We start from the raw sequence: 12617 nt of genomic DNA, 5'->3' as shown, positions 1-12617 counted from the left end.
CAACAGTCGATTCTGAGCTGCACCGGCAGCCACTGGAGAGAGGCCAGAGGTGAGGTGATATGGTCCCTCTTCTTGGCACCTGTCAAGACCCTAGCAGCTGCATTCTGAACCAATTGGAGGCAGGTTAGGGAGGACTGGCTAATCCCACTGTATAGAGAGTTAGCGTAATTCAAACGTGAGAGGATAAGGATGCGAGAAGATAAGTTTGTGAATAACCCTTTCGAGGTCCTTGAGTGAGAGGTATGGTTTTATTTTAACAATGGTGCGAAGCTGGAAAAAGCAGGCCTCCATCACGGTGTTGACAGGTTTGTCAAATTTGAAGGCAGGGTCGAATAGCACCCCAAAGGATTTAACATGGATAGATTACCTAGGGAGTCACGTAACCTTTGGTGAAATTAGGGGGGGGGGGGCGAATAGGATGATCACAGATTTTGCTTCATAAAGTTGGAGGAATTTGCAGGCCATCCAACATTTTATGATTTCCAGTCAGTTGGTGAGGGTGGTGATTTTTAACTAGTCATCCAGTTTTAGTGGGAGGTAGAGCTAGGTGTCACTGGCGTAACAGTGGAAAGAGATGTCATGTTTCTACAATGATATGGCAGAAGGGAAGCATGTAGAGTGAGAAAAGAATGGGGCCAAGGATGGATCCTTGCAGAACCCCGCTGGAGAAGGTGCCTGAGTCAGATGTGTAGTTGCCCATATTGACAATGGGGTAAGATTTGAACCAGCTCAGGGCCATACCACAGATGCCGACCTCCTGCTGGAGACGGTCTATCAGAATAGTGTGATTGAAGGTGTCGAACACTGTTCTGAGGTCGAGGAGCATTAGAGCAGTGGCACCACCCGAGTCCATGGCGAGGAGTGGGTCGTTATATATCCTCAATAAGGCTGACTCCATGGTGTGGTGGGCTTTGTATCCTGAATGAAACTTTCCTGTTATTTTGGTGACGGTAGTGAAATAGTTGGTTATGTAATACTTTTTCAAGGACTTTAGAGAGGAAAGGAAGTTTTGAAACAATTCTGTAATTTTTGGGGACAGTGGGGGTAAGATTAGGTTTTTTTCAGGAGGGGTTGAACCACTGTACATTTGAAGGAGGTTGGGACAGAGCCAGTGGCTAGAGAGCTGTTGTTGATGGAGAGGACACACAATCAGACATAACATACATGCAGACAAATATATATGTAGGGCAAGCATACATATATACAAATAAATAAATATTGCTTCGTAAATAGGAGAGTCTCAGATGGTTGGTGTGAGCAGTTCCTTTGGTCGTTCAGCATTCTCACTGCCTGTGGGAAGAAGCTGCTCCTCAGCCTGGTGGTGCTGGCTCTGATATTCCTGCATCTCTTTTCCAATAGGAACAGCTGTGTGCGGGGTCCTCAATGATTTTGCGTGCCCTCTTCAGACAACGATCTCAGTAGATCACGTCAACGATGGGAGCATGGGGGGGGGAGGGAAGATGGAAGACTCCAGCGATCCTCTCTGCCATTGATTTCCTGAATTCGTCATCTTTCACTTATCAGGGTTAATTCCATTTGCCATTGCTCTGTCCATCTTATCAATATCATTCTGCAGCCTATGACTATCCTCACTGCCACTAATTCTCAAGATCATTTTGAGAGTCCAGCTGTCAAAATACAAAGGTGATAGCTATTCAGGCATGAAAAATCACTGTATCTGTTATATTCTCATGTTTTAGTAATTTTGGCTTTCTATCAAAGTTGTTTTAATTTAAGATTTCTTAAAATTGAGGTTACAGATCTGAATGTTTAATCCATAAATGAAAAATAAAATCACACCAATCTTTCCTCGGTCATACATTACTATTAAAGACTACTTTGATTTAGAGAAAAGTAATCTCTGGAACAGAACTACAAATTTTCTCAGATTTTAATGTAAAGCAAATATTTAAAGCTTCTAATTCTGATTCCTTTTAAAGGGGAACATTGTAGCGTTCGCACTAGGCAGATGTGGAGAACAACACATACACCCAAAGCCTTGAAATCAAGACTGGTTTATTGCACTGTCCGTCCCATTTATAAGGGCCTTAGGCACTGACGTCAGGGCACTGTGTCATCATTTCCGCCAGTTCCCGACTTCCTGCAGTGCAGGAAGTCACCTGGGACGAGGGCCAGTGTCACCTCCAGGTCCGCATGGTCTTCGTGTTCATCAGCCATTTTGTGGGCTGGTCCGCGTCTCTGTGCACGGGCCACTACAACATCTTGTTTTACATCATGCCTATCATTCATAGTTTAAAAAAATTCTCCATCCAGCCACCCCTCAGTTTTCCCCTTTCTAGAGAGAATAGCTGGCTAGTCTTGAAATGGACAAACTCAATTATGATGCCATTCCAGCAAATCTTTTCCCTGTCTTTTGAATTGCCTCCAGATCTTTTGTGTGCAGACCAAAAATATTAACATTATTCCAAGAGTAATCCAATTATGTTTAACAATCTTTTCAACACTATCCTCCAATATGCCCCATCATAGCTACAAAGTGGAAGTCAGTGTTGATCCTGATATCCTGAAAAATACACAGGATAGATATATTCCAAGGAAAAGGAAATTTGTCAAGGGAAAGATGGCACCAATGTGGCTAACAAAAGAGGTGAAGGCTAGGATAAAAGCAAAGGGGAGGCCATACAAGGAAGCAAAATTTAGTGAGAAAACAGAGGACGAGGAATTTTTTAGAAACTTACAGAAAGAGACAAAGAAAGTCATTAGGAAAGATAAATTATGAAAGGAGATTGGCAAACAATATTAAAAAGGATATTAAGAGTTTTTTAAAATATATAAAGAATAAAAAAGAGAGATGCATAGACATAAGACTGATTGAAAATGATGCTGGGGAAATTATAATGGGCAATAAAGAGATGGCAGAGGAACTTGATCAATATTTTACGTCAGTCTCCCTGAGGTTTCAGGGAATAGAATTAGATGCAGTTAGGATTACTAGAGAAATAGTGCTAGGTAAACTGAACGGATTAAAGATTGATAAATCTCCCCAACCAGGTGAGATGCACCCACAGGTTCTAAAAGAAGTAGCTTTGAAGAGTGTGAACCCATTGGTGATGATTTTCCAGAAGTCAACAAGACTCTGGCTTGATTCCAGAGGATTGGAAGGTTACAAATGTAGTTCTGCTGTTTAAGAAAAGTGGGAGTCAGAAAAAAGGAAACTATAGGCCTATTAGTCTGATGTCAGTGGTTAGGAAGGTATCAGAGTCGATCCTCAAGGATATGGTAATGAAATACTTAGAGATGCATGTCAGGATAGGTCCAAGTTAGCATGGGTTTTGAAGGGTAGATTCTGCCTGACCAAACTATTAGAATTTTTTGAAGAAATCTTAGGTAGGATGGACAAAGGGGAGGTTGTGGATATTGTACATTTGGATTTTGAAAGGCTTTCAATAAGGTGCCGCATGTGAGGCTGCTTAATAAGATGAGAGCCCATGGAATTACAGGAATGATATTAGATTGGATAGAAAATTTGCTGACAGGCAGGAAACAAAGGCTACCTGTAACAAGCGGTGTTCCGCAGGTTTGGGGCCACTACTGTTCACAATTTATATTAATGATTTGGATTGTGGATTGAATGGTTTTGCAGATGACACGAAGATAGGTGGGGGAGCAGGAAATGTTGAAGAAACCAAAAAGTTGCAGAAGCATATAGACAGCTTTGGGAACTGGGGCAAAAAATGGCAGATGAGATACAATGTTGAGAAATATACAGTTCTACATTTTGGTAGTGGAAATAAACAGGTAGAATACTATTTGGATGGGGAGAAAATTCAAACCTCGGAAGTGCAATGGGACCTGGGTGTCCTCGTGCAGGGAAACCTAAAAGTTAATAATTAGGTTGGGCACTGGTGAGACCTCATTTGGAATACTGTGTGCAGTTTTGGGCCCCCTATCTTAGAAAGGGCGTGATGTTGTTGGAGAGAATGCAGATTTACTAGGATGATTCCTGAAATACAAGGGCTAATGCATGAGGAACTTTTGGCAGCTCTTGGATTGTATTCATTGGTGCACAGAAGAATGAGAGGGGATCTCATAGAAATATTTTGAGTTTTGAAAGGTTTTGACAGAGTGGATGTAGATGTTTCCCTTAGTGGGTGAATCAAGGACAAAAGGGCAGAGTGTTAAAATTAGAAATTATCCATTAAAAACAGAGATGAGGAAAAAAAATTCTGTAGTCAGAGGGTCATGGATTTGTGGAACTCATTGCCGCATACAGCGGCGGAGACCTGATCACTGGGAGAGTTTAAGCAGGAGATTGATAAATATCTAATTGGTCGGGGCATCAGGGGATATGGGGAAAAGGCTGGCAATTGGAACAAAGTGTGAGTATAGTTCAGCTTTGGGTAGCATCTTGGAACAGACTGGATGGGCCAAATGGCCTACTTCTGTTCCTTTATCTTGTGATATCAACATGTGCACTTTCTAGAAGCAAAAACCATGGAGTAAATGTTCAGCACTAGAGCCTGGGTTTAAAACACTTTGTCATTGCATTAATTTACATGGATATAAGTTGTCCAAATTATGCTTCCACTGTTGAATTTTCAAACCGATTTCCTTTTCTGGGCTGTGCTCAGTCAAGCGAACAACTCTCTGTCCATTTACTCCTCTTTCAAATCAAGTGGGATGGGGCAGATTGTTTAGGTAAACAATAGCAACTCTTTTAGCCTCAGTTGAAATCAACCAATTTGTCAAAGAGCAAAGTTATCTTCATACAATGTCTGTATTACATTGAACATAAACCAATAAACCATGAGCAAACAGTATCTGTTTGTATGAGTTTTTTTTAAAATTTAGCCTTTTTTTTATTTAGGATTAAACATCACATTGCGCAATTCTTCAATTAAGCTTGCAAATGACAATTCCCATGCTAACCAAACTTTAAAATGAATTTGTTGCCATTATTTCAAATGTTCTTGCTTCATGAACGGTTTTAAACCACAGGAGGCTACTAATAAATAGAACGGCTGAGATAAATTGACTGCATGAAGATAGTTTATATCTGTTACACATTCTAGATCTCACCTTTTCATCCAAATCGTCATCACTTTCATCAATCTCTTCCTGTCGCAATTGCCATTCATATTCTACATGCACATGAGGATTAACTTTTCCTAAAGCAGCTTGACTAATCTGAAATCAATAAAATATCAAACTTTAAAATTTGCAATGTCATGCAATCTTTTACATGATGGCAATTTGAATATTTCAAATTTAATTCAACTACAATGAAAAAGCCAAAGTTAATTCATGAACAAGAACGCTATTGCTTTTCACCTGGTAGCCTAAATAAACATTTAAATTAATCTGCACATTTCAAAAAGTTGTTTTAATTGCACTAGTCTTTAAATGTATTCTCATTTGTGACTTTACTGCAGATAATTTACAAATAAATTGAATTTTCTAAACTTTGATAAACCTCAAAATTGATCTTTTTAGAGTGAAAAAAAATTATATAAATAAATAAAATGATGTTGTTTGGACAAGACAATGACAAAGAAAAGAACAATGGTTGGGATTAATGTGAGTTTGGAGATGTAATACTGGTATCCTTAAAAAAAGTGTTAGGAATGATTACCAATCCATCTGTTCTTGATGAGCTAGCAGAACCACCTCTGCTTAATGATAACAATATGTTGAGATAGAAATGAATTATAGACACTAAGACTAAACCTTATCTTCCACATTTTCAATCATGCAATTTTTCTCAATATGCAACAGGAAGGAACACAAACTGGCGATACAATGCGACTTCAGGGTGAAGGAAATGATCAAGAGATACAGTCTTTTGCTGTTAACATTTTCCTGCCTGGTACTGATATGATGGATTTTAATTTCTTAATGATTAAACATCGCCAAGAAGAAGCTAAAGGTCTCTTTGATGGTCTCTCAATGTGATTTTGTTCTGACTTTCTGCTAATGTCCTTCATTTTTTCCAAGGTAGTATGATTCCAACAACATTAAAAAATGACATCGTTAAAAGCAAATTGATGTGGCAAAATTTCACAGAAGTATTATTATGTAAAATTTACACGAGGAGAGATGAGCCAGCCTGGTTTTTGATGCTTCTTAAAAGCCAACAGGAAAGAGGCTCAATTCCAGTATGATCAAGTGGTCAAATATCCAAAAAGAATAATATTGGGAGTTCTGAGAAAGGCACTCCAAAGATGGTCTGGAAAAATCAATTAATACAATCGTTATGGGTTAATGGGACTTTGTAAAACTTAAATCAAGGACAGCAAGCAACCTCAGCAGTTCAGGGGAAGAAAGGGTGAGGAGGGATGAGCAAACCACACAATTAGAAACAGTGGTCCCCACAGAAAGGGTGGAGAGGTGTGACTCGTAGGATTGTGTTGTAGCAGGCAGAAATGACAAAGAATGATATGCTGGCTGTGGAGGGTGAAGATGAGATCAAAGGAATTCCACCTCTGTTTGAGGGAAGTGGGGCAAGTGCAGCAAATGGAGATGAAGGAGAGGACTTCAAACACAGTGTTGACTGAAAAAGGACATTTCAGATGTTCTGTTGTGGAAAGACTCATCTCAAGAACAGATGTGGCGAGACAGAGAAACCAAGAGAAAGTGATGGCATCCTAATATGGAGGAGCTGCAGCCTAAATAGCTCTGAAAATTAGTGGGTTTTTAGCACTTCATACTTTGCCATTGGCAAAGAATGATCAGGCTGAGCCAAAACACAAGATTTGTAACATTACAATGTTTTTTCAGCAATCATTGATCATTGGGTGACAAAGTGGTACAGCCAGTAGAGCCGCTGCCTCACAGTGCCAGACACCTAGGTTCAATCTCCACTTGGATGCTGCCTTTGGAGTTTGTGCGTTAGGTTTGTAGCTGGGTGGGGGGGTTTAATGAATCTGTTTATTTATGAAGCATTTTGGAACACTGGAATCAGACAAATCTTAATGTAATTTTGCAGTAGGTGGGTACAATAAATTAGTTTATAGGTTTGATGTAGGTTTCCAGACTGAAACCTTAACTGTTTCTCTTTCTGCAGATTGCCTAAACTGCTGAGTTTTTCCAGTATTTTCTTTATTTTTTAAACTTTATTTAAAATTTTATGACATGAATAAAATAAAAATTACATTTAAAGAAATAATAAAAAATAAGATAATAAAAATTAGAATACTACATCATTAAACTACACAAATTAACCCCCCCAATAATTATAACACAACATTAATCATCTAATTTAAAATTAGTCCAACCCTCCCCCCCAAAATAAAGAGTGAAGAATTAATTAACAATGTTGTAAATAAAATAGAAAAAACCCCACTTACAAAAAAAAGGATAAAACTTAACAACAAAAAAAATCAATACTAAAATAATACCCTTAAACATATATTTAAATCAAACATAATACATGTATTTAACAAATGAAATCCACTTTAAAACTAAGTTCAAATATTAAAATCATATATCAACCACATATCTGTTATACAAAAAATCATAATTAAAAATACATAAATACAGAATTTCCATTAATACCAAGTTTCCTTTATAATTCATCGAGAGAACAAAAACATCCCTTAGAAAAACAATCAGATAAACTTTTATTCCCTTCCCCTCCCCTTATATAAAAAAGAAAAAAAAGTTCAAACTCTTATAAAATTCTCCATATTCTAAATTTATAACATCTTCAAAATTCTCTATCGAAATTAACTTAATTTTATTAAACTCTTCTCCCTCAATGTATTTGTACTTAATTTTCTTCTTTTTCTTCTTATCACCTTTCCCCTCATCTTTCTCTTCATCTAATTCAACATCCTCAATTTTTGACTTATTATCTTCTGTGACATCATCCTCTTAAAAAAAAGAGAAAAAAAAACCCCAAAAAGAGAAAAAAAAAGGAGAGGAAAAAAACCTCCTAATTCCCTCTCAATTACAATCAGAAAACAAAAAGAGTTTTAAAAAAATTATTTAATTAAAAAAAATAATGAAAAAAACCTTCACTTCTTAACCCAAAAATTAAAAAGAAAAAAAAACAGGTCGGAGGTCACAACTACCTCCTCCTGTTTAAACCGCCCAAAGCGGTAACTCCCCCAAAATATTGAGTGTGAGATAACTCACAGGTAGCTGATGACTTCTGGTAACTAGTGCCCACCCAATTCCCTCTCCCAACTCCCATTTCATTAAACTATCATCATTATTTAAACTATTTAAACTCTTCTCAAAAAAAAAGATAAAAGATTTATTTTTTTTAAATCAACGTTACCACTTCGGTCACCATTGCTTCCATTTCTTTTAAAAATCTGGATCCCACCTTACATCTCTACTCTCTTTGGAGACCTTGAAGGACTACATCGTTCCTGAAACTGCATGATTGGTAGAGACTGAGCAAAGTCCATAATCTCTTTAGGATTGTCAAAGAACTTTGGCTAATTTCCATCCTAAAAAATCTTCAGTACCGCAGAATACCTGAATGTTGCCCTATGTCTTTTTTTCCACAACCGTTCTTTCACAGAATTAAATTCGCGTCGTTGAAACATAATTTCTTGACTCAAATCTTGATAGAAGAAAACAGGATTATTCTGAACCATCAAAGGAGATCTATTTTGCTGGGCATTTCTAATAGCCGTACGTAAAATTGTATCTCTGTCACAATAGTTTAAACAACGAATCAAAACAGATCTTGGATTCTGTCTTGAAAAAGATTTTCTTCTTAAAACTCTATAAGCACGTTCCAGTATTAAACCTTCAGGGAATTTATCCTGTCCTAACACTCGTGGAATCCATTCAGTAAAAAATTTTCTTGGATCTGGTCCTTCAATGCCTTCTGGCAAACCAACAATTTTCACGTTGTTCCGTCTAGATTGATTCTCCAAATAATCAACCTTTTTTGCTAAATTTTTATTTTGGATCTGCAATGTTTCAATTATTCTATTTTCATCTTGCAGTTGCTCCTGTGCATCGACTAAACCTTGATCACACATTTCAAATCTTTCAATGGTTTCAAGCTTAAAAGCTCCATTAATGACTTGCGCCAGCGCATTAATCTTGAAAATAAACAGGTTCACAAAATTAGCTAAGTGACTCGATACAGAATATATCTTATCTTCAAGATCCTTAACAGACATTTCAACAGAAGTAGATTCAGGCATAATGGGGTCTTGCTGTTCCTTAGAGACCACGGGATCTTCTGTCCCTTCCCTTAATTTAGTATCTTTTCTAGCAGTTTGACTTCGTATAAAAATCCCTCTCAAAGTCCCCCCAGCAATGCCAGGAGACTGAAGATCAGGGTTATCTTTAAGCCAAATCTCTTTAATCATCTTCACTGAATTGATGTCTGGAAAAACCGTTGTAATTGAAGATGCATTTTGCAGAGCCACCACTGTAGCAGTCGAATGACAGCTCTTTAACTCTCCAGCTGGTGGCGCCCCAGCTGATTCAACTGTCAAAGTCTCAGTAACAGCACTCACAGTGGCCATTGTGTGAAATACTGGCACCTGTCCAGTCCTTTCTTCTGAAAGCTGATGAGTGCGACCTTCAGAGAGCCTCATCGGCTTAAAACGGAGTTTCAATGCCGAACTCTGTACATCTTCCTCTGGATCCATTCTACGCTGAGTCCTGGCTTCTTGTAAACAAGTAGGCTCAGACAATTTCGGAAAATGTTGTTTTTTAACAGTCTGTTGATGTTTTCTTTTACCTTTTTTTTGCATATAAACCATTAGGCACTAATCCAACACCTCTTATTATTTATAAACTCTTAAAAGAACGTTAACGGGCACTTAAAGACAAAACAATAAATCAGAGTCAGGAGAGGTCTGGAAGGCACGTCTGTTCCCTACGCCATCTTGCCACGCCCCCTTTCCAGTATTTTCTGTTTTTATTTTATATTGATCTGATACAAATTCACAAAATGAGACCACATGTGCAATCATTGTAAACAGCCAAAAAACAATTGGGGCAATATATTTGAACAGCTTTTAATTTAAAGTTGCCTCATATCTTTAAGAATATTTTTCTAAGAATATTAAGTTGCAACGTGCAAAAATATTTGTATTAGTAATGTTCATGTATTGCAAAGTCATAAATCTGACACAACACAAGAAATTTTATGGAAGAGAAATAAGAATAAATTCAATAAATAGAAAGATTTCTTACCAATTCTTCACACTGTACACGCTTCAATCGTCTTGCTACATCAAGAGCTGTCTCACCATTCTGGTTTACTGTAATAAAATATAATTAGCATTTAATTGGTATGGGCCTCCAGCCAGAAAGCATCATACAGCTGTGCCAATGGACGAGGGAGTGCTTGTACATGAACTGCAAAAGGTTGCTTTGCAGATGCAATAAGTAATCTAGAAGGCAAATGGAATAATGGCCATTACTTGAGGGATTGAATTTAAAGACCAGGATGCTCCGCTTGCATTAGGTACAAGATACTGGTGAGCCTGCACCTGGAGTACTGTGAGCAATTCCGGTCTTCTTACTTGAGAAAGGATGTACTGGCTTTGAAGGTGGTGCAGAGGAAGTTCACAAGGTTCATTTCCCAAGATGAGGGGTTTAGCCTATAAGGAGAGATTGAGTCACTTGTGACTATACTCGCTGAGGGGACCTTAAATATAAAAGTTTGAAAGGGATAGAAAAGAGAACCAAGAAAGTTATTTCCATTGGAGGGTGAGACAAGAACTAGGGGATGTAGCTTCATGATTTAGGGAGTAGATTTAGGATGGAGATAAGGATGAACCATTTTTCCCCAGAGAGTATTAAATCCCTGAAATTCTCTGTATGAGAAAGCAGTAGATAATGCCTCAATCACATTTAAGACATAGTTAGATTGATTCCACCCCCCTCCCCACAGTAGGGGAATTAACGGTTCTGGGGGGGGGGGGGGGAAAAAAGGAAAATGGGTGGAGCTGAGTCCACAGCCAAATCAGTCATGACCTTATCAAATGGCCAAGTATGCTCGATGTCCTTCTCCTGTTCTTATTTCTTTGTTCTTATGTAAAGGAGCAGGGAAACCTCTTTGTTATTGATTAAAGTCTCCCACCTCCCTCATTATTCTAACAGCTCAGAAATGAGCACATTTCAGTTACATTACAGTCTTATTATTTATATCAAAGGAACCTTGGCAGAGGAAGAGAGCATTGCTGGGGAAGAATCATCAGACTTAATAAAGTTCTGACATATAAAGATGCAAGAAATTACACTTATGTAGCTCTTACTTCAGGGAATTGTTGGTCTGTGTGGTTTCCCAATTTGACAACCTACCACTCTTGAATTTGTAAATGGTTTTTAAAAACTGCCTGTAATGGGTGTTTAAGATCAATTAAAATACTTTTTTCAAACTTGCTTATGAAATAACTGGATTAAATAAAAAGAGAACTGACATTAATTTAATTAAGAGATAAACTGTATAAAGAGGTAAAATAGGAAGACGATGAGTAAATAAGTGTTTTATTTTGTTCTCTCAGAGTTTTATGTTACATTACATTAATATAGTAAAGATGAAGACTGAATGCTGAGGCGAAGAAATAAATCACTTCCTGGTGACTGCTTATATTCAGGTGTTAAATAAATCGCCATTCTCAATTCACTCAGAACACTCACCTAGATTTAAGCTTGGTTTGCCCCTCAGCAGCAATTTTAAACATTCCACTTTGTCGAACATGCAACAGTAATGTATAGCTGTGTTCCCTTTTGTGGTCTGTTTGTCGAGATTGCCACTGGCAAGAAAGTAAACACAAATATACATATATTTTGTTGATCTCAATGGATATGCAGTATATTAAAACATTGCAAAATATTAACGTTGGCATTTTCAGAACATATGCATTAGGATGGACGGGGAAGTGAAATTGTTTCCTTTTTTTCCTTCAGACCTTAAACCACTCCTCCCACCTCTTTGTGTATATTTTCCCTTTCGAGTGATCCAGAATTGACCAAGATTCTGAATGCTCTTTTATACTCAAAGAAAGATATCACACTATGTAAGAATTACCAATTACATTCTTAAATTTAATAAATTATTTGGAAACCCAGTTAAATATTATTGGGAATGGGTATTTATATAACCATATAACCTTCCCAAGATCATGTTATATGGCGAGCTCTCCACTGGCCACCGAGATAGAGGTGCACCAAAGAAGAGGTACAAGGACTGCTTGAAGAAATCTCTTGGTGCCTGCCACATTGATCACCGCCAGTGGGCTGATCTCGCCTCCAACTGTGCATCTTGGCGCCTCACAGTTCAGCGGGCAGCAACCTCCTTTGAAGAAGACTGCAGAGCCCACCTCACTGACAAAAGAAAAAGGAGGAAAAACCCAATCCCCAACCCCAACCAACCAAATTTCCCTTGCAACCGCTGCAACCGTGCCTGCCTGTCCCGCATCGGACTTGTCAGTCACCAACGAGCCTGCAGCAGACGTGGACATACCCCTCCATAAATCTTCGTCCGCGAAGCCAAGCCAAAGAAGAAGAATAACCATATACAGCACAGAACAGGCCAGTTTGGCCCTACGAGTCCATGCCGGAACAAATCCCCACCCTCCTCGTCCCACTGACCAGCACCTGGTCCATACCCCTCCAATCCTCTCTTATTATTATTCTGCTAAACCAACACATGAATAAGTACTACAGGTAAA

The 12617-nt window shown here is 38.2% G+C and overlaps 1 protein-coding gene across 16 annotated transcripts in view; it reads right to left on the bottom strand.

Moving 5' to 3' along the window:
- Window positions 1-12617, bottom strand: part of LOC138755133 (arf-GAP with SH3 domain, ANK repeat and PH domain-containing protein 1-like) — a 479430-nt gene that overhangs the window by 41395 nt on the left and 425418 nt on the right. For all 16 annotated transcript variants that reach the window (XM_069920508.1, XM_069920497.1, XM_069920511.1 and 13 more), the window contains 3 exons: window positions 11584-11699; window positions 10132-10199; window positions 5041-5148 (listed from right to left, as the gene is read on the bottom strand). In XM_069920508.1, the coding sequence (XP_069776609.1) occupies window positions 5041-5148; window positions 10132-10199; window positions 11584-11699 (292 nt within the window). The remainder of the gene's footprint in view (window positions 1-5040; window positions 5149-10131; window positions 10200-11583; window positions 11700-12617) is intronic.

Source organism: Narcine bancroftii, chromosome 2, assembly GCF_036971445.1.
Source record: "Narcine bancroftii isolate sNarBan1 chromosome 2, sNarBan1.hap1, whole genome shotgun sequence".
NCBI lineage: Eukaryota > Metazoa > Chordata > Chondrichthyes > Torpediniformes > Narcinidae > Narcine > Narcine bancroftii.
Note: the sequence above shows the minus strand (reverse complement) of the source record. Positions and strands in the feature narration are given on the sequence as shown.